Source organism: Podarcis vaucheri (assembly GCF_965113315.1).
Source record: "Podarcis vaucheri genome assembly, chromosome: 13".
NCBI lineage: Eukaryota > Metazoa > Chordata > Lepidosauria > Squamata > Lacertidae > Podarcis > Podarcis vaucheri.
In genome coordinates, this window is record NC_138751.1 from 2,336,183 (window position 1) to 2,360,985 (window position 24,803).

A 24,803-nucleotide genomic window follows, 5' to 3' on the forward strand; every position below is an offset into this window, starting at 1 on the left:
CTAAACCTGATTAAGTACTGGGAACCCCTGGAATCTGTCACCAGGGTAGCAATATCCTGCACGGTGTGTTTTTGAGAAATATTTATTAGGAAGGATGCCACCAATGGACTTGGGTTGCTCACGAGTGAGGTCACTGCCACCCGTTGATGTGAGATAATAATTTATTTATATGCCACTCATCATCGGACTGGGTGACCTCAGCCATTCTGGGCAGACTTCCAACAAATTAAAACAAAAGAAGACGTCAAGCATTCAAAACTTCCCTGAACAGGGCTGCCTTCAGATGTCTTCTAAAAGTCAGATAGTTGTTCATTTCCTTGACATCTGACGGGAGGGTGTTCCACAGGGCGGGCGCCACCACTTGTATTTCGGCTTTGTGAATTGCTGACCCGTTAAATATCTCTGTGCGAAGCAAGATTTTAAGAATGGCATGTTGTTAAAGTGTCAAAGAGGCTGTTTGGCTTGTCTCAGCAAGACTTCTTCGTGATCCATTGAGCCGGATGATGAAACTGCAGACTGGGAGCGGCCGCCGAGACCACATAACACCAGTCCTGAAAGACCTACATTGGCTCCCAGGACGTTTCCAAGCACAATTCAAAGTGTTGGTGCTGACCTTGAAAGCCCTAAATGGCCTCAAAGGCCCAGTAAACCTGAAGGAGCGTCTCCACCCCCATCGTTCTACCTGGACACTCAGGTCCAGATCCGAGGGCCTTCTTGGTGGTGGCTCCCGCCCTGTGGAACGCCCTCCCATCGGATGTCAAGGAAATAAACAACTATCTGACTTTCAGAAGACATCTGAAGGCAGTGTTTACGGAAGTTTTTAATGCTGGATGTTTTATCATGTTTTTAATAGTCTGTTGGGAACCGCCCAGAGTGGCTGGGGAAGCCCAGCCAGATGGGCGTGTTAAAAATAATAAATTTTTATTTTTATTATTATGAAGGCAGCCCTGTTTAGGGAAGTTTTTAATGTTCGAAGTTTTATTCTGTTATCAGTGTTCTGTTGGGAGCCGCCCAGAGTGGCTGGGGAGACCCAGCCAGATGGACAGGAAATTAATAATAAAATTACTGTTGTTATTATTATGAATCAAAAGCAGAACCGGATAAAGGAGAAGTGAGATCCACTGAACCATGGAACTTTAGGGCTGATGTACCCCAAGGGTCAACTAGTCCAACACCACCTCTCTGAAATGCGGGGATCACAGATAAATAGTCCCTGACAGGTGGCCAACGAACCTCAGCTCTTGACTTCTGGAAGTCCCCAAGAAGACAGCTTTCGGCAACCTCATGGCCTCCAGCTGTTTTGGACTTGCAACTCCCAGTTGGAGGGCACCAGGTTGGCAAAGGGTGTCCTAAGAACGGCCCCACAGACTCCGGGAGACGTTTTGCGGTCAAAAAGAGGCACGCCTCTCCTTCTTTCATGTTGAAGGTGGGGAGTGGAACCGTTCTCCCGAACGCCACACCTGCCGAAATTCCTTCTCCCGTGTCACAAACGTCGATGGGCTTCCACCCGCTGCCACGCAGCAATCTCAACTGAACTCGATGCAGTGTTAACCTACGGAACTCACTTCCACAGGAGACAATGGTGGCTGCTAAGCTAAGTTGGCTTTCAAAGAGAACTGGACAGATTTGTGGACAGGCGTTACAGGTGGCCGGTTGCCACGGTGCGTGAGGGTTTCCCACTGGGGCAGCGATGCTGGACTGTTGTTGTTTAGTTGTTTAGTGGTGTCCGCCTCTTCGTGACCCCCTGGACCAGAGCACGCCAGGCCCTCCTGTCTTCCACTGCCTCCCCCAGTTTGGTCAGACTCATGCTGGTAGCTTCGAGAACACTGTCCCACCATCTCGTCCTCCGTCGTCCCCTTCTCCTTGCGCCCTCCATCTTTCCCAACATCAGGGTCTTTTCCAGGGAGTCTTCTCTTCTCATGAGGTGGCCAAAGTCTTGGAGCCTCAGCTTCAGGATCTGTCCTTCCAGTGAGCACTCAGGGCTGATTTCCTTCAGAATGGAGAGGTTGGATCTTCTTGCAGTCCATGGGACTCTCAAGAGTCTCCTCCAGCACCAGAATTCAAAAGCATCCATTCTTCAGCGATCAGCCTTCCTTATGGTCCAGCTCTCACTTCCATACATCACTCCTGGGAAAACCAGAGCTTTCACTATACGGACCTTTGTTGGCAAGGTGATGTCTCTGCTTTTTAAGATGCTGTCCAGGTTTGTCATCGCCTTTCTCCCAAGAAGCAGGCGTCTTTTAATTTCGTGGCTGCTCTCACCATCTGCAGTGATCATGGAGCCCAAGAAGGTAAAATCTCTCACTGCCTCCATTGCTTCCCCTGGATGGGCCCAATTTGGTCTGATCCTGCAGCCAAGCTCTCCTTAGGCTCCTGCCTCTCTCGGCTCACCACCGCTGCTTGTGCATTCTCCTGAAGGGCCCCAACCCCAACACTGGGGTCAGGATCGCCTTCGCTGCTGCTACGTCACCCGTCAGCAGTTGTCAGGTTGGACCAGTTTGCCCGAACTTATTGGACGCAGCAGAGTGGAATTCTGCAAAATATATCTGTTCTCGGGGTGGGGTTGAAAGAAACCCGTTTGGAATTTATTGGTTTCCTGGAAATGTCTAGACTTGTCTGCACTCGCTCTGTTTGCACACAGAAGCAGAGAACCGTAGAGTTGGCAAGGGCCCCCCAGGGGTCATCCAGTCCAACCCGCCGCAAGGCAGGAATCTCGGCTAAAGCGTCCATGGCAGACCGCCACCCAACCTCTGCTTAGAAACCTCCAAGGAAAGCGAGTATGCCACCATCTGATGAAGACCGCTCCCCCTTTCGAACTGCTCTTGCCATCAGAGAGGGGCTCTGTGCCAGAGTGGGGGGCTGGTAGCTAGAAGGACAAAAGGCAGGGCTGTGTGGGGTAAGTTGGAAGCAGAGAGAATAATTGCGTGCCCTCTTCCCATCTTGGATCAAATCTACGCTTCCAGGTGTCGTAAGAAAGCTGCAGAGATAGCGCAGGACAGTGCGCACCCCGGAAATGATCTCTTTCAGCTTCTGCCTTCTGGAAGAAGGGACAGGGTTATAAAGACTAGGACTAGCCGCCTGAGAACCAGTTTCTATCCAAATGCGATTTTGGTACGCCGGCTCCCTCGGTCAATAAAGCGAGATGAGCGCCGCAACCCCAGAGTCGGCCACGACTGGACCTAATGGTCAGGGGTCCCTTTACCTTTACCTTTTAAGGAGTCTCTATGGGAGTATATTGTATTTAATTATGGGGTAACAGAGTTTTTAGGGGGCTAACCAGGTTGAGATAGCTGGGATAGCAGGCTTGTTGGTTTTTGAATGTCTGATGTAGATTTTTTCAATTTCGTTGTTCTGTATGGGACAATGACAATAAAGCTTATCGTATCGTATCATATCGTATCGTAAGCAGGTGCTTCTGGGGAACCAGAGCAGCCCACGGAAACGCCGTTTACTTTCCCGCCGCAGTGGTACCTATTTATCTACTTGCACTTTGACATGCTTTCGAACTGCTAGGTTGGAAGGAGCAGGGACCGAGCAACGGGAGCTCACCCCATCGCGGGGATTCAAACCGTCGACCTTCTGATCGGCAAATCCCCGGCTCTGTGGTTTAACCCACAGCGCCACCCACGACCCTCAGGTTGTTATATATGTATGCAAATAAATTGTTTATCTCAGGGGTCAGCAACCTTTTTCAGCTGTGGGCCAGTCCACCGTCCCTCAGACCATGTGGTGGGCTGGATTTTATTTTGGAAAAAAATTATGAACGAATTCCTATGCCCCGTGAATAACCCAGAGGTGCATTTTAAATAAAAGCACACATTCTACTCATGTAAAAACACGCTGATTCACTGACCGTCTGCAGGCCGGACTCAGAAGGCGATTGGGCCGGATCCGGCCCCTGGAAACTGAACCCTGGCTAAGAACCAAAAACCCCTGGAGTCTTGCACCTCTCCGAGACTGGGATGACTCAATGCACTCAAGAGGTATGTATCTTCCCATATGCATAAAAACGTAATGCTGTCGTCACACTGCATTCAGCGCAGTCGCCAGTTAGGCCACGCGTGGAAACACAAACCTTCCCCTTGTAACATTAATATTCTCCAGGTGTATTCCTCCTCATTTTACACAGGGCAAAGGGAGAATGGATTCCGGGCATCTATTTTGTGCCTGAAGATTGAGGAAAAGTCCGGTTTCGTGTCGCCCACAAGCGACAGGATCAGACAAATCGTTTCTGGAGCTGTCTACGGCAGCCTCCCCCAACATGGTGCAATGTTTTGGGCTGTGTGCAGGCCCCACCTGTACAAACATGCGCTGTTCCCAGGGGAGGTGGGAATGTGCTTTGCACGTGGGGTGTGCAGGCGAAACTTTGTCCAATCTAGTCTGTGTAGGTAGGACACTGAGGTCCAGCGCCGAGGGCCTTCTGGCGGTTCCCTCCCAGCGAGAAGCTGAGCTATAGGGAACCAGGCAGGGCCTTCTCGGTGGTGGCGCCCGCCCTGTGGGAACACCCTCCCTTCAGATGTCAAGGAAATAAACAACTATCTGACTTTTAGAAGACATCTGAAGGCAGCCCTGTTCAGGGAAGTTTTTAAAATGTGTGACATTTTAATGTATTTTTAATCTTTGTCGGAAGCCGCCCAGAGTGGCTGGGGAAACCCAACCAGACGGGCGGGGTACAAATAATAAATTACTATTACTAGCTAGCCCTACTGAGGAGCAGGCCAATGCAGCAACGGCCACGCGGATCCTTCCTAGCGTCTGAGGGTGGCACGGCGAGCCTCTGCGAGACGTCCGATGCCCCTGGGAGCAGACCATCCAGCTCGGGTACGCGAGAGAGGCTGCCCCCCCCCACTGCCTTCTGACCCAGGGGCTCGGGCACAGACACATAGCTGTCAACTTACAGATTGGAAAATAAGGGACCAGCAGCCTCAAAAATAAGGGATCAGCAGCCAAAATAAGGTATTTTAGTCAACCACACTGAAATACAAAGTTTAAAGGGACCAGATAATTTTGGAGAGCAGCGCCGGTTTTTAGCCCTTCGTTTCCAAAGGTTCCAAACACTGCAATTAAATAACTACAAGCAGCAACCACTTTTCACGCAAAACGAAGTCCAAGCTACGAAGATGCTACCCCAGGCAGAGACGCTCAGTTCGGCGGCCGCAAGGAGGATGGCGGTGGAAGGGCCCGAGGCTCCTGCCAGTCCTGGCGGGGAAGGGCTCCCGGGGGCCGAGGCTGGTGAGAGGAGGCCAGAGGGGGTCAGGCCGGGCAACCAAGCAACACAGTTGGAGCCTCCCTGGCCGGGAGGGAGGGAGAAGAGCTGCTTCCTTTGAAACCCGGGAAATTTAAGGGACATCATCAATAAGCGACAGCAGCGGGACACGGCGCTGGGATAAGGGACTGTCCCGCCAAGGAAGGGACAGTTGACAGCTATGCACAGACGGGCGGCCGCCACTCAGCTGACCCAGAGCTCCTGCCACACCTCCTCCATCCTTTCCATCGAGCTCCCGTGCACCGTCAGGGAGTCCCGGTACAATGCAATGTCGTCCTTGGGGATGCCCCACACTTTGAAGCGCTTGTCGTGTCGGTGGGGGATCCCGGCAGCCAGAGTTAGGAATGCCATGTAGACGTCGTCCAGGGGGAAGACTGGGAGCTCCAGGGACGCCTGATGTAGGGCAGGGATCAGGGGGCCGGGCACGATGAAGCCCCCACCGGAGGCAAAGTTGGGGTAGTATCGCTGCGAGTATAGGGCAGTGGAGACGGCGTACTTCCCTGTCCTCATCACAGCTGAGTGGCGCTGGATGTTCCCATGGATGAAGCGGGAGGCGTTGGGGGTTTGAGCCAGGTACTCAGTCAGCGCCGGCAGGTTCACAAAGAGGTCATCATCCCCTGGAAAACAACAGTGCTTTCGTATAATAATAATAATAATAATAATAATAATAATAATAATAATATCTGTGGCGTCCTGCCTCATGGGAACCCACCTACATTCCGGGATCAAATCAGAAACCGGCTTCTCTAATAATAATAATAATAATAATAATAATAATAATAATAATAATATATTATTTATACCCCGCCCATCTGGCTGAGTTTCCCCAGCCACTCTGGGCAGCTCCCAATCAAGTGTTAAAAACAATACAGCATTAAATATTAACTGGGTGACCTCAGCCATTCTGGGCGGACTTCCAACAAAGATTAAAACAAAAGAAGACGTCAAGCATTCAAAACGTCTTGTACAGGGCTGCCTTCAGATGTCTTCTAAAAGTCTGGCGGTTCCCACCCTGTGAGAAGCGAAGTTACAGGGAACCAGGCAGAGGGCCTTCTCGGTGGTGGCGCCCGCCCTGTGGAATGCCCTCCCTTCAGATGTGAAGGAAATAAACAACTATCTGACTTTTAGAAGACATCTGAAGGCAGCCCTGCTTAGGGAAGTTTTTAATGTTTGATGTTTTATCGTGTTTTTAATGCTCTGTTGGGAGCTGCCCAGAGTTATTATATTATTATTATTATTATTATTATTATTATTATTATTATTATTATTATCATTATCATTTTCCGGCTTCATGGTTTTTCCCACATTACGGTTTTTGCATAAGACACACACACACACACACACACACACATTATTTGCAATCATTCTTGGTCACCCACCTCTGCCCACCTTCCAGCTTGTCAACATCCTTCTTAAATTGTGCTGCCCAGAACTGGACACAGTATTTCAAGTTGGGTCTGACCCTGGCAGAATACAGCGGCACTATGACTTCCTTTGATCTGAACACTATACAGTGGTACCTCGGGTTAAGTACTTAATTCGTTCTGGAGGTCCGTTCTTAACCTGAAACTGTTCTTAACCTGAAGCACCACTTTAGCTAATGGGGCCTCCCGCTGCCGCTGCACGATTTCTGTTCTCATCCTGAAGCAAAGTTCTTAACCCGAGGTACTATTTCTGGGATAGCGGAGTCTGTAACCTGCAGCATCTGTAACCCGAGATACCACTGTATTTCTGTGGATGCAGCCTAGGATAAAAGTAAAGGGACCCCTGACCATTATGTCCAGTCGTGACCGACTCTGGGGTTGCGGCGCTCATCTCACTTTACTGGCAGAGGGAGCCGGCATACAGCTTCTGGGTCATGTGGCCAGCAGGACTAAGCCGCTTCTGGCGAACCAGAGCAGCACACGTTTACCTTCCCGCTGGAGTGGTACCTATTTATCTACTTGCACTTTGAGGTGCTTTCGAACTGCTAGGTTGGCAGGAGCAGGGACTGAGCAACGGGAGCTCACCCCGTGGCGGGGATTCGAACCGCTGACCTTCTGATTGGCAAGTCCTAGGCTCTGTGGTTTAACCCCCAGCACCACCCGCGTCCCGCAGCCTAGGATAGCATTAGCCTTTTTTGCTGCTGCATCACACTGCTGGCTCACATTCAGCTTGACCCTTAGAGCCTCTCCCCATGCGCTGATAGTAAGCCAGGTGGCCCCTATCCTATCTTCGCGCATCTGCTTCTTCCTGCCTAAGAGCCAGGCCTCCTTCTTGGCACACCTGCCCTGCACCTTTGGCCCCCAGCAAGCCAGTGGCGTAGCGTGGGGGGTGCCAGGGGTGCCGGCCGCACCGGGCGCAACATCTGGGGGGGCGCGCTCGCTGCCTCCGGAGTCGCCGAAGAGCCTCAGGCGCAGGCTGTAGCGGAGCCGCATGTCTCGCGGAACCGATGAGCTGTGCGCGCGTCCGGGCTGAAGGCGCCCGGCAGGCAGCGGCTCTCAGCGCTCGCCACGGAGGACGCGCCAGGCAGCCCCTCTTCACAGCCCCGCCTCCGCCGGTGCTGCTGCAGCTGCTGGGCCGTTGAATTTTCCTCGCCTCTCTGCTCCCCTCCTCCTCCGGGCAAGCGGCGTCGTTTGGGCGGCAGCGCCAGCGGCAACTCGCAGGTTAGGGGTTAGGGGGGCGCAAATTACTTGCCTTGCCCCGGGTGCTGACAACTCACGCTACGCCGCTGCAGCAAGCCCATGACGTACTGTTTTTTTTTTGCTCTATAAGACTCACTTTTTCCCTCCTAAAAAGTAAGGGGAAATGTGTGTGCGTCTTATGGAGCGAATGCAGGCTGCGCAGCTATCCCAGAAGCCAGAACGGCAAGAGGGATTGCTGCTTTCGCTGCGCAGCGATCCCTCTTGCTGTTCTGGCTTCTGAGATTCAGAATATTTTTTTTCTTGTGTTCCTCCTCCAAAAACTAGGTGCGTCTTATAGAGCGAAAAATACGGTTCAGAATATTTTTTCCCCTTGTTTTCCTCCTCCAAAAACTAGGTGCGTCTTGTGGTCTGGTGCGTCTTATAGAGCGAAAAATATGGTACCTTTGAAGATGTAGGCCACACCTGGGCAGCTGTTGTGCACCCACTGCAGGAAACATCGTTCCTTCAGGGACAGGTTGTGGTGCGACTCCATGAAATCCCACAACAGGATGTCCCTAAACTCCTCATTCTCCTCCGTCGCCAGGTTCATCTGCTTCTGGTTGGGCGACACGGCCATCAGGAACACATGTCGGATCCGGAAGCCCCCCATCTCCCGAGGCCGCGCCCAGGTGCGCCGCAGCGCCGCCCTTCTTGCGCTGGACCCCGGGTGGGACTTGATGGCCAGCAGAAGCAGCGGGGCGGCAGAGGCCTCCGGGCACCAGCTCTGCTCGCAGGTGAGCTCCCGGCACCGATATTGCTGCAGGTGTGGGAAGAGGTCATTGTAGATGCCCGGGTCGAGGCGGTAGGTGTAGGTGCCGTCGCTCAGGGTGGTGGCGTTGGCCAGCGTCGGGGGCTGGAAGGTGGCGCAGCAGGCACAGGGCGAGGGCACCCACTGGCGCGCCATGCGGGTGAGCTGCAAGTGCAAGGCAGCGATGGTCAGGAAGCTGCCAAGAATCACGATACAGAGTATGTGGGTCTTTCGCATCCTGAGGCGGGGGAAACCTGTCCGGAAAAAGGAGGAGGCAGAGGGTCAGCTTTGCGGGGACTGAGGGCACTCTTGCGCCCCCGCAGGAACCAGGCCCGATCCCAGACCCCCGTCCCCATTTCCCAGGGACGTCACTGCGAGACGCCAAGTTACAGGGAACCAGGCACAGGGCCTTCTCGGTGGTGGCGCCCTCCCTGTGGAACGCCTTCCCACCAGATGTCAAAGAGAAAAACAACTACCAGGCTTTTAGAAGACATCTGAAGGCAGCCCTGTTTAGGGAAGCTTTTCATGTTTAATAGGTTATTGTATTTTAATATTCTGTTGGAAGCCGCCCAGAGTGGCTGGGGAAACCCAGCCAGATGGGCGGGGTATAAATAATAAATTATTATTATTATTATTATTATTATTATTATTATTATTATTATTATTAGAGAAGCCGGTTTCTGATTTGATCCCAGAATGTCCCTGAAGTGCAGGTAGTTTCCCACGAGGCAGGACACCAGAGATAACAGCGGGAACCTAGTAAATATACGGACTATTTGAAAAGTAATTGTAATGAACCGATTACGCTAGTAGGATTGCAAGAAGTTTTGTAAGGAGGGCTATCTGAAATATTGCAAGAAAGACTATGAGGAGAATTACTAGTTAATGATAATTACGAGTAATAGAGAAGTTATTTCAAGAATATATTGCAAGAAAGACTATGAGGAGAATTACTAGTTAATGATAATTAAGAGCGATAGAGAAGTTAAGAAATGCAGAATAAGCGATAAAGAACGAAAAATCATCAGAGGTTGTTGACGGAAGTCTAAAACATTGTATAAGAGAACAAGTTATGTTATATGATTGTTGGAAATGATATGTTAAAAAACTAATAAAAAATTATATAAAAAAATAGAATATGTATTTTTCAACTCATTGCAAATCACCTGTCCCTTTCGCTCTCTGCCCTTCTTCGTGTGGCGCAGGGTTGAACTGTGGAACTCCCTGCCTCAGTATGCCGACCTGAGTGGCTTCAAAAGAGATTTGGGCAAGTTCGCAGAGGAAGAGAGGGCCATTGCTGGCTACTAGCCAGAATGACTTTCCTCTGCCTCCACAGTCGGAGGAAGCAACGCTTTTCTGAACGCCGATTTCTGGAAATCGCAGGAAGGGAGGGTTCCTTAAATAGAGGCTCGTTAGGGAGCTGCGGTGGACTTAGGCCAGTTATTACTGCTATTATCGTTATTATATATTAATTTATACCCTGAATTTTCCCCCAGCTTACAGACACAAAAAGGAACAGGCTAAAAATATGGGGGTAAATCTGTCATGAAAAGACAATTAAACATTGATAGAATTAAAACCAGTGCTTTCCCCCCTTTTTTAAAAAAAAATGTTTAGGGGGACTCTAATTTATTTCTGCTCATATTGAAATACTGCCCCTCAATGAATAGAATAGAATTTTGTTATTACGGTCACAGACCAGTTCCGGCTCACTTACAATATCAGGAAAATCATAAAACACAACAGGGATACATTGAATTGCAATTGGGTATAACGGAGACAATTCAGATATAGTAGCAGTTTAAAAAATATATATTCAATCTTGATCACTAAAATATAACCTAAAATAGTCATTTAAAACCTTAATCGTTTTAGTGGTACAGCTTGTTCCCTACGTTTTATGGCAGTCGCACAGAATTTGGCCACCCTTGGCGTGATCTCTAGATCCTTGCCCTCTACCAGGAGTTTTAGACATTGGAGTTCGAACCCATTTGGAGATTTCTGTACAACAGGAGTGATAAATACCGAGCGTATATCCCCACAGAAACGGCACCCCTCAATGACGCCAAACTTAGATTCAAAAAATGTTTAGGGGTATGCGTTCCCCCCAGGGAAAAAAAGCACCGATTAAAACTATATTTGTACATAAATTCTGTTTAAAACATACCGATAATTACAGTAAAAGCAGACCACCCTCTTCTCACAGGGGCCAAAAAGACGCCTGCAGTCAGGATTCGAACACGACGCCGCTCTCCCCGCCTGCGGCTTCCAGCAACTGGCATTCAGAAGCAACCTGGCCTGTCGCCGTCGATAGCCCTCTCCCCCTCCATGAATTTGTCCAGTCCTCTTTCAAAGCCATCTAAGTTCGTGGCCCTCATGTGGCAGGGAGTTCCGCAGTCTAATTACGTGCCGAGGAGCCGAGGTTTTGCAAGGGGGTTCTGCTTTGACTCTGTCTTATTTCCCTGGGGAACCCCTTGCCATGCAGAGTTCAAAAGCAGAGTAGACCTCTCCTTCATGTTTTATCAGAGGCCGGGTGGCCTCCCGTCAGGGATTCTCCAGCTGCGACCCCCGCATTGCAGGGGGTCAGGCTGGATGACCCCCAGGGGTCCCTTGCAAGCCTACAATTCTGTGAAAGTTGGAGCTTACCGGCCTACTTGTGTTTTCGAGGAGAGGCCTTGAGGAGGAAGCAGATGTTCTCTTCGCCGCCGTCCGTTTTTGACTGAAAGGATGTCATGGGAGGGAGAACGATTATTCAGTACTATCTCATTGCGAGAAAGAAAGTAAATCTCAAAGAGGCAGGAAGTCTCTGCGCCTGCGGTTGGACCAGTCTAACGACTGCGGATATTACGATCTACGCACAGCAAAGCAAAGTGCTGTTTCTTCTGTGCAATTTAGGCGCCTTGGACAAACGCCACCTGGAATCCTGTGTCTCGTTCTGGGCACCCCAGTTTAAGAAGGAGATCGACAAGCTGGAGGTTCGACCGAGATGACAAAAGGGTCTGGAAACCAAGCCCTATGAGGAACGGTTGAAGGAGCTGGGTTTATTTCGCCTCGACAAGAGGAGAGTGAGGAGGGGAGATGGTATGCGAAAGGCTTTCTCGTGGAGGAGGGAGCAAACCCGAACCAACAGATTCAAATCGCAAGAAAGGAAATTCCGCCTGAACATCAGGAAGAGCTGTGGCAAGAGCTGTTTCCCGGGAGTAGAAGGAAGCAGTGGTGCGTCCGCTCTTAAAGAAAACATCCCTAGATCCTTTAAAGGTAAAGGGGACCCCTGACCATTAGGTCCAGTCGTGACAGACTCTGGGGTTGCGGCGCTCATCTCGCTTTATTGGCCGAGGGAGCCGGCGTACAGCTTCTGGGTCACGTGGCCAGCAGGACAAAGCCGCTTCTGGCGAACCAGAGCAGCACACGGAAATGCCGTTTACCTTCCCGCCGGAGCGGTACCTATTTATCTACTTGCACTGGTGTGCTTTCGAACTGCTAGGTTGGCAGGAGCAGGGACCAAGCAACGGGAGCTCACCCCGTCATTGCGGGGATTCGAACCTCCGACCTTCTGATCGGCAAGCCCAAGAGGCTCTGTGGTTTAACCCACAGCACCACCCGCATCCCTTAGATCTATCCAATTACCGCCCGGTTTCGAATCTTCCGTACCTGGGTAAGGTAACTGAGAGAGCAGCTGCCAAACCGTTAGGTAGATTTCCGGATGAAACATCGTCTCAGTTTGGACCCATTTCAGTCCGGCTTTCGCCCTGGTTATGGGACCGAGACGGCTTTGGTCGCCCTAACAGATTATCTCCGTAGACAGCTGGATCGAGGCGGGTCGGGACTGCTGATTCTCTTAGATCTGTCAGCAGCCTTCAACACGGTCGATCACAAACTTTTGGGCCAACGCCTTCCTGACGTAGGGATTCAGGGCACAGTCCAACAACGGTTGCGATCCTTTATCTCTGGTCGGGGACAAAGAGTGGCGCTAGGGAGGGAGTTGTCGCCGCGGCACTCCTTGGTGTGTGGAGTCCCGCAGGGCGCAATCCTTTCCCCGATGCTTTTTAATATCTTTATTGATGCTTTTGAATTCTGGTGCTGGAGGGGACTCTTGAGAGTCCCATGGACTGCAAGAAGATCCAACCTCTCCATTCTGGAGGAAATCAGCCCTGAGTGCTCACTGGAAGGACAGATCCCGAAGCTGAGGCTCCAAGACTTTGGCCACCTCATGAGAAGAGAAGACTCCCTGGAAAAGACCCTGATGTTGGGAAAGATGGAGGGCACAAGGAGAAGGGGACGACGGAGGACAAGATGGTGGGACAGTGTTCTCGAAGCTACGGACGTGAGTTTGGCCAAACTGCGGGAGGCAGTGGAAGACAGGAGTGCCTGGCGTGCTCTGGTCCAGGGGGTCACCAAGAGGCGGACACGACTAAACGACTAAACAACAACATATGCCCCCTTGCCCAGATTGTCTGGAGCTTTGGGCTAGGTTGTCATCAATATGCCGATGACACCCAACTCTATCTGTTGATGGACGGCCGCCCTGACTCGGCCCCAGACACACTGACCAGATGCTTGGAAGCTGTGGCTGGATGGCTGCGTGGGAGCCGGTTGAAATTAAATCCTTCGAAGACAGAGGTCCTCCGGCTGGGTCGGGACGACATGGGATTGGGGGACCAACTCCCATCTTCTGCGGGGGCTCAATTAGTGCCAGCGCCTTCTGTCAAGAGCTTGGGTGTAACCTTTGACGCCTCCCTTTCCATGGAGGCGCAGGTTGCAGCCACAGCAAAGGTGGCATTTCCCCATCTCTGCCTGTGCTAAGCAGTTGGTCCCTTACCTTTCCCGCCCTGATCTGGCCACAGTGATCCACGCGACGGTCACCTCCAGGCTTGACTACTGTAATTCGCTCTACGCGGGGCTGCCCTTGAAGCTGACCCAGAAACTCCAGCGGGTGCAGAATGCTGCAGCGATGCTCCTCACGGGGTCCCTGCCATGGGAGCATATTCACCCAGTGCTTTTCCAGCTGCACTGGCTCCCGGTGGAGTACAGGGTCAGGTTTAAGGTGCTGGCTTTGACCTTTAAAGCCCTTCACGGCCTAGGACCCTCGTACCTATGGGACCGCCTCTCCTGGTATGCCCTGCGGAGGACCTTAAGGTCCACAAATGACAACATTTTGGAGGTCTTGTGCCTCAAGGAGGTTAGATTGGTCTCAACTAGGGCCAGGGCCTTTTCAGTACTGGCTCCAACTTGGTGGAACGCTCTGTCCCAAGAGACCAGGGCCCTGCGGGACTTGACATCTTTCCGCAGGGCCTGCAAGACGGAGTTGTTCCGCCTGGCCTTCAGTTTGGACTCAGTCTGACCCTTAAGTTTCCCTCCCCTTATGGCTTTGACTTTTAAAACGAGGCTGCATTTTAAATTGCATTTTAACCTGTATTTAAATTGGGTTGTTGTTTTTTTGTCCGTCCCCTCCATTGCAATTTTACTGGTGTTAGCCGCCCTGTGCCCGGCTTTGGCCGGGGAGGGCGGGGTATAAATAAAAATTATTATTATTAGCAGGGATTCTTGCATTGCAGAGGGGGTTGGGATGGATGACCCTCATGGGTCCCTTTCAGCTCTGCCATTTTTGGATTCTACTCACAGCGAGTCGAAGGTGTGAGCTTGGCTGCCGTCTTTTCCCTTTTCTTCCTCCGTCTTGGCGTCCCCCTTGTAGAAGAGGAAGGGAGGGGGGAAGGTGGGGGCAAGAGAACAAGGGTGAGTTGCCCCGGCTGCCCGTTCCTGGGTTTGGCGCCACCTCCTGTTGGCCTCCTTGCCTTCTGGCCTACCAGTCCCAGGTGAGGGGTCCCACCAACTTTCCTGGAAAGCACAGCAGAAGCAGCACCCAATCCTTTTGCAAATACGGAGCCTTCTTAGCCTTATCCCTTCGCTAAAATCAACTCAATAAGATTCTGGAAAGGGTCCAAGCAAGCGAGCTGTAATGCGATAATTTGATTTGCAATTCTCTCCCTTTGCCTGGAAATGGCCGCGGGATGGAGAACGAATGGTGCCCTTAATAGCTGGAAGGGAGGAAGTTGCTAGATCAGGCCAGAGCAGTGCCTCAAGGGTCCCCGTCATTGTTCATTGTGGGTCGGAGAAAAGTCACCGATTTGTGGAGCTGGGAAGGGACCCAGCGGTCATCTAGCCCAACCCCGCTGCGACGCAGAAATCGTTTGCTCCACGTGGGTCTCGAACCCGCGAACTTAAGATTGAGAGTCTCATGCTCTAGCGACTGAAAGGAAGGCAAGGCCGGCCTTTATGTTCCCCTCCCTGTTTTACAATGTTATAGGAAAATCCTTGGGCTCACTTGGATTACCAAACAAAGACATCATCCAGGAATAGAGGAGCAAAACAGCAGCCAAAAAAACGACTGTTGCAACAGGACTCACACCCAGCACATGGGAGAAGCAGGAAGAAGCAGGGACAACAAAGAATGGCTTCCACCCCGTAAAATTACATCATGCACACATCACAAATACATCACAAATTGGGAGGTTCTGGCGACAGAAACCTGAGTATCAGGGCTTCACCCCACCCTTCCCTTGACCTCCAGCTCCCACCCATCAAGTAAGACAAAAAAAATATTTACAAGTTCCTGGTTTCCCTAACATAAATTCCTGCAACAACGCAAACTGCCCCAAACGTCACAGCTACATCGCCAGACGGGTTGCGCACGCAAAACAGATCATGCTCAAGAGTTCGCAAGCCTGTCACTCAGAGTTATTTGAGCAATACCGGGAGCAGCCTATGGAAAAGGATAAGACTTTGATGTCACAGTTTAATTGACGCAGACCAGCCCCTGTTCCAAGTCCAGGTTTTGCATTCGTTTTTCTCCGAGTGATTTGCAAGTTTTAAAGTTTAGGTTTCCCCAATAACTTCCTGCTATCTCAGTGTTCAGCCCGGGGCTAAATATTATAAACTCAAATAAAGGGCCTATTTGTTCCAATGATGTTTCCTAATTTTTGAAGGGTTAAGGACTGGTTATCTGTGGAGTGTGCGCTGTCAGGTGTTATTCGTATTTTTTAAATATTAAGAGTGTGACTTCCAGTTTAGCTCTGCAAAGATAGATCATTTGCCAACACTAGCTAAACCTAGGAATTATGGGTGCCTGACACCCACAAACTCTGGAACCCAAAACTCATAGAACCACAGAATTGTACAGTTGGAAGGGACCCCGTGGGTCATCTAGTCCAACCCCCTGCAATAATAATATAATAATAAATTATTATTTATACCCTGCCCATCTGGCTGGGCTTCCCCAGCCACTCTGGGCGGCTTCCAACAGAATAATAAAATGCAGTAATGCGTCAAACATTAAAAGCTTCCCTAAAGAGGGCTGCCTTCAGATGTCTTCTAAAAGTCAGATAGTTGTTTTTCTCTTTGACATCTGGAGGGAGGGCGCCACCACCGAGAAGACCCCCTGCCTGGTTCTCTGTAACTTGGCTTCTCGCAGGGAGGGAACTGCCAGAAGGCCCTCGGAGCTGGACCTCGGGCTCCGGGCAGAATGATGGGGGTGGAGACGCTCCTTCCGGTCTACTGGGCCTTTGAGGCCGTTTAGGGCTTTAAAGGTCAGCACCAACACTTGGAATTGTGCTCAGAAACGTACTGCGAGCCAATGTAGGTCTTTCAAGACCAGTGTTATGTGGTCTCGGCAGCCGCTCCCAGTCACCAGTCTAGCATTCTGGATTAATTCTAGTTTCCAGGTCACCTTCAAAGGTAGCCCCACGTAGAGCGCATGGCAGTAGTCCAAGCGGGAGATAACCAGAGCATGCACCACTCTGGAGAGACAGTCCGCGGGCAGGAAGGGTCTCATCCAGCATACCAGATGGAGCTGGCAGACAGCCGCCCTGGGCACAGAATTGAATTGCGCCTCCATGGACAGTGGTGAGTCCAGAATGAGTCCCAGGCTGCACACCTGCAGGAATCGAGGGTTAGAATCCCTGGCAGGGGCCATCTAGCCTCTGCTGAAGAACCTCCGACAACAGAGAACCCACATGCTTATGAGGAAGTCCATTCATAGCAAAATATACAGCATACGACCAGAAGCCCAGCAAACTAAAAGGAGGAGCAAGAAAAGCTGGAGGGGAAATATTTAATGTTGGAAAAGCCAACATCAAACAATCCATAATACAAGATCCCAAATGCCATATGGACATCACAGCATTAAAAAAAAATTAAAAATCTGGATTTTCCCTTACCTGAGAACATCTGATAAGCAAAAAAACCTCTGCTTACAATTGCAATCTCTGCTGGCGTTGAAATGTTTTATTTCGTGGGTGGGACCGATTCGGATAGTCCTCCCCCACCGCTTAATGGATCCAAATGGTTTCCAGAGAGTGGTAGGGGATGCTTTATCCGAGGTTAATGGCCTTTCGGCTGATTCCCTGGTGGCCCGCTGGAATGCGGAGTTAATCAGGGCTATTGACTGTTTGGCTCCGAAGCGCCCTCTCCGATTGCATGGAGCCCGGACAGCCCCATGGTTTTCCACGGATCTGAGGGCAATGAAACAATCGCTGAGACGGTTAGAGCGCCGGTGGTGGATAACTCATTCCGAATCTGACCGGACACGGGTTAGAGCTCAACGTCGAGCCTACCAAGTGGCGGTAGCGACGGCGAAGAACACCTTCTTCGCCGCCTCTATTGCATCTGCAGAAAACAGCAGCGGGAGACTTTTTCAGGTGGTTCACAATTTAGCGGAACCACCTGCTCCATCGGTGCCCAGTAGGGGCCACATGATCTCCTGCAATGATTTTGCAAAGTTTTTTGCAGATAAAGTCACTCAGATTCAGGAAGAGGTAGACTCCACCGTGGGAGCAGGGCCGGGGCGGGAGAGTGCTAGAGTCCTGTCTAGTCAAGTTGCATGGGATCAATTCCAATCTGTTACCTCCGAGGATGTGGACAGGCTGCTTGGACAAGTGAAGCCAACCACCTGTCTCCTTGATCCTTGCCCATCCTGGCTTATAAAATCTAGCCGGGAAGGGCTGGGCGATGGGCTTCGTGGGGTGGTGAATGCTTCCCTCCGTGAGGGAGCCTTCCCAGACCCGCTGAAAGAGGCGGTTATTAAACCGCTTCTTAAAAAACCATCTCTAGATGCGGCCACAATGGCCAACTATCGCCCAGTCTCAAATCTTCCATTCTTGGGCAAGGTGACTGAGCGTGTGGTCGCTGAACAACTCCAGACACGCCTGGAGGATGCGGACCATTTGGATCCCTTCCAGACGGGATTCAGGCCTCACCATGGGACTGAAACTGCCTTGGTCGTGCTGGTCGATGATCTCCGGCGGGCTAGGGAGGTGAGAGCTGCTTCCTAGTTCTGCTGGATCTCTCAGCGGCGTTTGACACCATCGACCATAACATCCTTCTGGACCGTCTTGAGGGGCTGGGAGATGGGGGCACTGTCATACAGTGGTTCCGCTCCTTCCTCCTGGGCCGTGTTCAGAAAGTGGTGGTGGGGGATGAGTGTTCAGACCCCTGGGCTCTCACTTGTGGGGTGCCTCAGGGTTCTGTCCTCTCCCCCATGCTTTTCAACATCTACATGCAGCCGCTGGGAGAGATCATCAGGGGGTTTGGGCTGGGTGTTCATCAATATGCGGATGATACCCAGCTCTACCTCTCTTTCAAATCAGAACCAGTGAAGGCGGTGAAGGTCCTGTGTGAGTGTCTGGAGGCGGTTGGAGGATGGATGGCGGCTAACAGATTGAGGTTGAATCCTGACAAGACAGAAGTACTGTTTTTGGGGGACAGGAGGTGGGCAGGTGTGGATGACTCCTTGGTCCTGAATGGGGCAACTGTGCCCCTGAAGGACCAGGTGCGCAGCCTGGGAGTCATTTTGGACCAATTGCTGTCCATGGAGGTGCAGGTTAATTCTGTGTCCAGGGCGGCTGTTTACCAGCTCCATCTGGTACGCAGGCTGGGACCCTATCTGCCTGCGGACTGCCTCACCAGAGTGGCGCATGCTCTGGTTATCTCCCGCTTGGACTACTGCAATGCGCTCTACGTGGGGCTACCCTTGAAGGTGACCTGGAAACTACAATTAATCCAGAATGCGGCAGCCAGACTGGTGACTGGGAGCGGCTGCCGAGACCACATAACACCGGTCTTGAAAGATCTACGGTACATTGGTTCCCAGTACATTTCCAAGCACAATTCAAAGTGTTGATGCTGACCTTGAAAGCCCTAAACAGCCTCGGTCCTGTATACCTGAAGGAGCGTCTCCACCTCCATCATTCAGCCCGGACGCTAAGGTCCAGCTCCGAGGGCCTTCTGGCACTTCCCTCCTTGCGAGAAGCCAAGTTACAGGGAACCAGGCAGAGGGTCTTCTCGGTGGTGGCGCCCTCCCTGTGGAACGCCCTCCCACCAGATGTCAAAGAGAAAAACAACTACCAGACTTTTAGAAGACATCTGAAGGCAGCCCTGTTTAGGGAAGCTTTTAACGTTTATTAGACTATTTTATTTTAATATTCTGTTGGAAGCCGCCCAGGGTGGCTGGGGAAACCCAGCCACATGGGCAGGGTATAAATAATAAATTCTTCTTCTCCAAAAGTTATGAGTAGTGACATTTTCGGAATCGCCCTCTATTGCCCCAGGGGCTCCTTCCAGTTGCTCTCCACCAGAGTGCAACCTAGCCGCTTTATTTATTTCAAAACGCCATCCATGTATCGTTGAAACATGTGCCGCGATTCCTGCACTGCAGGGGGCTGGGCTGGACGACCTTTGGGGGACCCCCACAACCCTCCACTTCTGTACAATTCCGTAACAACGAAAGGCACGAGCTAAAACCAGGCAGGCAGAATTATAAAAAAGGCAGAATTATAAAATTATAAATTAAAATTAATTATAATCATAGAATTATAAAATGGCAGAATTATAAAAGCCACACTGAAATGGATAAAAGGGGCAAGGAAACAGACCTCTGGGGGATTCGAAAACGTGAAGGAGGGTCGTACGGATCAGGGCAAGCCTGGTCTCAAAGGAACATCTCTGCAGGACTTGCCAGGTGCAACAGGTGCAACAGGTGGCTGGTGTTTGTTCCACAAGCAGCGGAGGGAGTGGCAACCGAGAACGGCGACCGGCTTGTATAATCTGCAGGGCGCAGCACCACAGCCAGAGCATCCTAGAAACGACCTAACATTGGGTCAGAGCACTGAGCGTTCATCTAGGCCAGGAGTGCCCACACTGGCTGGCAGAAGCTCTGCAGGACTTCAGGCCTGATTCCTACCCGGATTTTGAACCTCTGACCGTCTCACGGTTCAAATTGTAAAATTAATGAATGTTAGAATGATGTTGGATAGAAATTAAGTGGTTTCCAGCTGTGATGCTTTAAGGGAATATGAAAAAAGGGTTATAAATAGGTAAAAATTTAATGCTATTATTTTTAAGATTAAGAAATGGGCACGTTCTCATCCAACATGGAGGTGTGATAAGAATTTTAAGGTCTTAGATATGTCGTAATTGTTCATTAACGTACCAAGCAAACACGTACATAAATATATACACCACATGTCTGAAAACCCCACAGAAAAAAAAAGTCCTGAACAAATTGGCCTCAATTATTTCTCTGCAAGGTCAAAGTGGGAACACCCCCCCCCCCCCCGGTTGTCTTTTTCCTTCACAAATCCTTCCTCAAGGGCACACTTAAGATATGAATAGGGTGTGAGCCTGTGACCTGCCTCAGGAACTAAGTATTTATCATTACAAAAGACTGGCCAGGCTCCCCAGGCAATCCAATCAAGTGACCATTAACAGGTAACCTGCCAGACAGGAGATAAACAACGCACTCAGATTTCTGTTGTAGACCACCTTTCCTGTGATGTAGGTATGGTGTATCTGGGGGGTGGTCTTAGGTTACACCCCTTCTGGGATGTATGTAAGATGTATGGAGGGGTGGTCTGGAGGTCCAGGGCAGGGAATTAAAATGTCTATAGAAGACCTTGCGCACCATTGATCTGGGTCCTCCTCCGTCCTCCTGCGTGTGAGGGGAGTACCCTGTTGCAACAGATCAAGAAAGATCAGGCTTTCTAGCTGCTTTGCTTCTCAATATTCTCTGGTTGGCCTCTGTTATTTTCTCCTACCGATAGGGAACCCACTTAAGGACTCTATACTGGCTCTTGGATACCCCCATAAGGGAAAAAAGGGCAGATTTTTGTTTACAACAGAGGCTTCTAAACATGGTTGGCCCCTTCAGTTCCCAGAGCAGGTGGTGGCACACATCCACCCACATACCCCGAATGTGTCAGAGAATCAAAGAATCGGATGGGACCCCGAGGGCCATCTAGTCCAACCCTCTTCCAGGCAGGAATCTCAGCTAAATCTCATTTACGCTTCTGGAGTGGAACACCTTCCTCGCTTTGCCTTTCAACTTTCCCTGCTCTTATCGCTTCCGGCTTACCTGCCTTTAGCCGCTTCTGTTTGCGTTGGCGTTTTATGAGTTGCCGCAAGATAGCCGATGGTTAGTTAACGCTACTGATTTCCTTACAGGTTAGCCAGTAGGTGAAGCCGTGTGCATCCAAATATTTTACGCTCCAAAGTTCCTTCACCCCGAGTAAGAATGCGTGAGAAATGCTTTTCATGCGATACTCTTAGTTGTGTATTCTTCTTCAGCCTTCTTTCAGAGCATATGTTTATTTTGGCATGCATTTTTAAAAATAAACATACAATCGGCAGTTGCTGCTTTGTGTTACCACCTTCCTTGTTGGGTTGGGCAAACTGTTACTCTTTGTCGGTGCTTTTTTTCTCTGGAAAAGACCCAGAAATGGGCAGATGAGGGACAGCCAAGCCGGCCAAAGGAATGCACTCTGCACATGCTCAAGTGTAGCAGGAACCCCCCCCCCATCATTCAGTTTGTACAAACATTACAAACATTACACACAGTAATGGTGTTGTCCGGGTGTATGTGGCAGCAAAGTTGGCATCTTAAAGTCCCCCAAAGGTCATCCAGCCCAGCCCCCTGCAGTGCAAGAATCGCGGCACATGTTTCAACGATACATGGATGGCGTTTTGAAATAAATAAAGCGGCTAGGTTGCACTCTGGTGGAGAGCAACTGGAAGGAGCCCCTGGGGCAATAGAGGGCGATTCCGAAAATGTCTCTACTCATAACTTTTGGAGAAGAAGAATTTATTATTTATACCCCGCCCATCTGGCTGGGTCTCCCCAGCCACTCTGGGCGGCTTCCAACAGAATATTAAAATAAATTAGTCTAATAAACATTAAAAGCTTCCCTAAAGAGGGGTCCCTTCAGATGTCTTTTAAAGATAAGATAGCTGCTTATTTCCTTCACACCTGAAGGGAGGGCGTTCCACAGGGCAGGTGCCACCACCGAGAAGGCCCTCTGCCTGGTTCCCTGTAACTTGGCTTCTCGCAATGAGGGAACCGCCAGAAGGCCCTCAGAGCTGGACCTCAGTGTCCGGGCAGAACGATGGGGGTGGAGACGCTCCTTCAGGTCTATTGGGCCTTTGAGGCCGTTTAGGGCTCTAAAGGTCAGCATCAACACTTTGAATTGTGCTCGGAAAAGTACTAGGAGCCAATGTAGATCTTTCAGGACCGGTGTTATGTGGTCTCAACGGCCACTCCCAGTCACCAGTCTGACCGCCGCATTCTGGATTAATTGTAGTTTCCGGGTCACCTTCAAAGGTAGCCCCATGTAGAGTGCATGGCAGTAGTCCAAGCGAGAGATAACCAGAGCATGCACCACTCTGGCAAGACAGTCTGAGGGCAGGAGGGTCACATCCTGCGTACCAGGTGGAGCTGATAAACAGCTGCCCTGGGCATAGAATTGACCTCCAGAACGGATCCCGTTCACAACCAGAGGTTCCACTCTACTAAGCTTGGATCCTGGAACAATAGGCAAGTAGGATCCTAGAATGCAACAACAGATTGGCCTGCAGGAAAAGACCAATCAGGCTCCAGGAGGGAAGCAGAATCAGCCAATCAGAAGGGACTAATTGTGTAAATGTGGTGGTGCTGTAGGTTAAACCACTGAGCCTAGGACTTGCCGATCGGAAGGTCGGCAGTTCGAATCCCCATGATGGGGTGAGCGCCCGTTGCTCGGTCCCTGCTCCTGCCAACCTAGCAGTTCGAAAGCACGTCAAAGTGCAAGTAGATCAATAGGTACCGCTCTGGCGGGAAGGTAAACGGTGTTTCCATGTGCTGCTCTGGTTCGCCAGAAGCGGCTTAGTCCTGCTGGCCACATGACCCGGAAGCTGTACGCCGGCTCCCTCAGCCAATAAAGCGAGATGAGCGCGCAACCCCAGAGTCAGTCACGACTGGACCTAACGGCCAGGGGTCCCTTTACCTTTAATTGTGTAAATAATGTATATAAAAGCCTGAGGTTTGGGGAGCAATTCAATCACTGTTTTACAAGTTGCAATAAAGAGCATAAAATTACTACACAACTCCGAGTATATTTCACTTCCCCTCCAAAGGAAACTGTGGTCTGGCTTGTGCAAGCATGGGTGGCGTTTCGAGCCCCACAGAAGTGGTAGTGATGGGGGGGAAAAATAGTTTGGAGGCTTCCGGTTGCTCTTTGTGCTTGTATAGGCCTATGTAGTTGGAGGGAAATTGTGGGGAAATTGTTGTGGGAAAATATAGGGTGGGCTTTTGCTGCCAACCCAACTCCCTAAGGAATTCTGAGTCCTCTCTGTCTATGATCGGTCAGAGAAGAATGGACGGAGGCAGGAACCAGTGGAAAGCAAGGCAGATCTTTATTTTTCTGTTGCAATAGAGTCCCCTCCCCTCCTTGCAAGGAGGCAACAAAAAGTGTGCAAGTCCCTTTAATTACTTTTGGACATTGCCCAACCTCTTAACCAAAGACCACCCAAAAAGAATTGTGTTCGCTATTCTTTTTTTCACTTTTTGTTGTTGTTTGGTAATAGAAAATGAATAAAACTAGAAGTTGAGTAAAAACATTGTTATAAGGGGGGGGGGGAAACCGCTCCTTTTTCTTTTAAGGGGTATCCAAGAGCCCTTTTAGAGTCCTTAAGTGGGTTCCCTATTGGTAAGAGAAAATAACAGAGGCCAAACAGTGATTCTGTGAAGCCAGTCATCCCACCTTGGTAGCTCATGGGGTATGTTAGCACACCCCTGCTTACTGTATTTTTCGCTCCATAAGACGCACCTAGTTTTTAGAGGAGGAAAACAAGAAAAAATATATATTCTGAAGGAAACAGTGGAGGTATGATTTTTGTGGTTCATGCTGTGGCCACAGACATGTGATCTGATGGTGAGTTTGGGGTGACCCAATGCAAAAATCCTGAGGATCCATGTGGATCCGTGCTTTGTAACCACGTTTTTGCGCCACTGTGGCCCCACGAAACAGGGGATGCGTGATTTTTTTGGTGCAGGCTGTAGCCATGGACATGCCATGTGATCTGATGGTGAATTTGGGGTGACCCAATGTAAAAATCCTGAGGATCCATGGGCTTTTACCTCCCTCCTCCCAGGCAGCCTCTGCTAGCGTCCCTTATCTCCCTCCCGATCCCACCAATCAGCTGCTTCCTTTCAACACCCCCTTCCCTCTTGTTTGCCTTAGTGTCTTTTCCTTAGCTGGAGCAGTTTTTTGCTCCCCCTTTTCATATAATTTCTCTCCTTATTGCTTTAGTCTTCTTGTTTCCCCGTTTTGCAAGTTGGCTGTCTTTATCTCCCCCTCCCAGGCAGCCTCCTTTATCTCTAGACTCCCTTATCTCTCTCCCCGCAAACGAAAAAAAGGCATGATCTGCTTTTCTCTCTGGGCAATTCGGCTCCAGGGACCACGCATTTGCTCCGTAAGACGCACAGACATTTCCCCTTACTTTTTAGGAAGAAAAAAGAAGTGCGTCTTATGGAGCGAAAAATACGGTAAATATTTATTGAGATTTATGGGACAAATAGAGTTCAAGGAAATGTGGGAACAGGAGAGATCAAACAGGCACATCATGTAAGTGAGACTCAGTTGGATCCAGTCTTCTTTCTCACCTGCCTGCCCTCTCTGCCCTGGGCAGGTTTGCCAGCGAGCCACCCTTCTTCCTCTCCCTGTGCCAGGCGCTGCCCCTGGTCTCAACCACCGAGTAGGAATGAGCAGAGGCAAACCCAGGCAGCGGCTGGTGACTCAAAACCTACTTCACCCACAAAGGATGT

General features: G+C 50.4%; 1 protein-coding gene across 1 annotated transcript; it reads right to left on the reverse strand.

Moving 5' to 3' along the window:
- Window positions 1-4,076: 4,076 nt before the first annotated feature.
- LOC309518020 (N-acetyllactosaminide beta-1,3-N-acetylglucosaminyltransferase 4-like) lies at window positions 4,077-11,312 on the reverse strand. The gene is made up of 4 exons (XM_082197788.1): window positions 10,845-11,312; window positions 8,332-8,931; window positions 5,450-5,883; window positions 4,077-4,893 (listed from the first exon to the last, which is right to left on the reverse strand). The coding sequence occupies exons 1-3, from the start codon at window positions 10,957-10,959 to the stop codon at window positions 5,450-5,452; spliced, it is 1,149 nt and encodes a 382-aa protein (XP_082053914.1). The 5' UTR covers window positions 10,960-11,312; the 3' UTR covers window positions 4,077-4,893.
- Window positions 11,313-24,803: the final 13,491 nt, after the last annotated feature.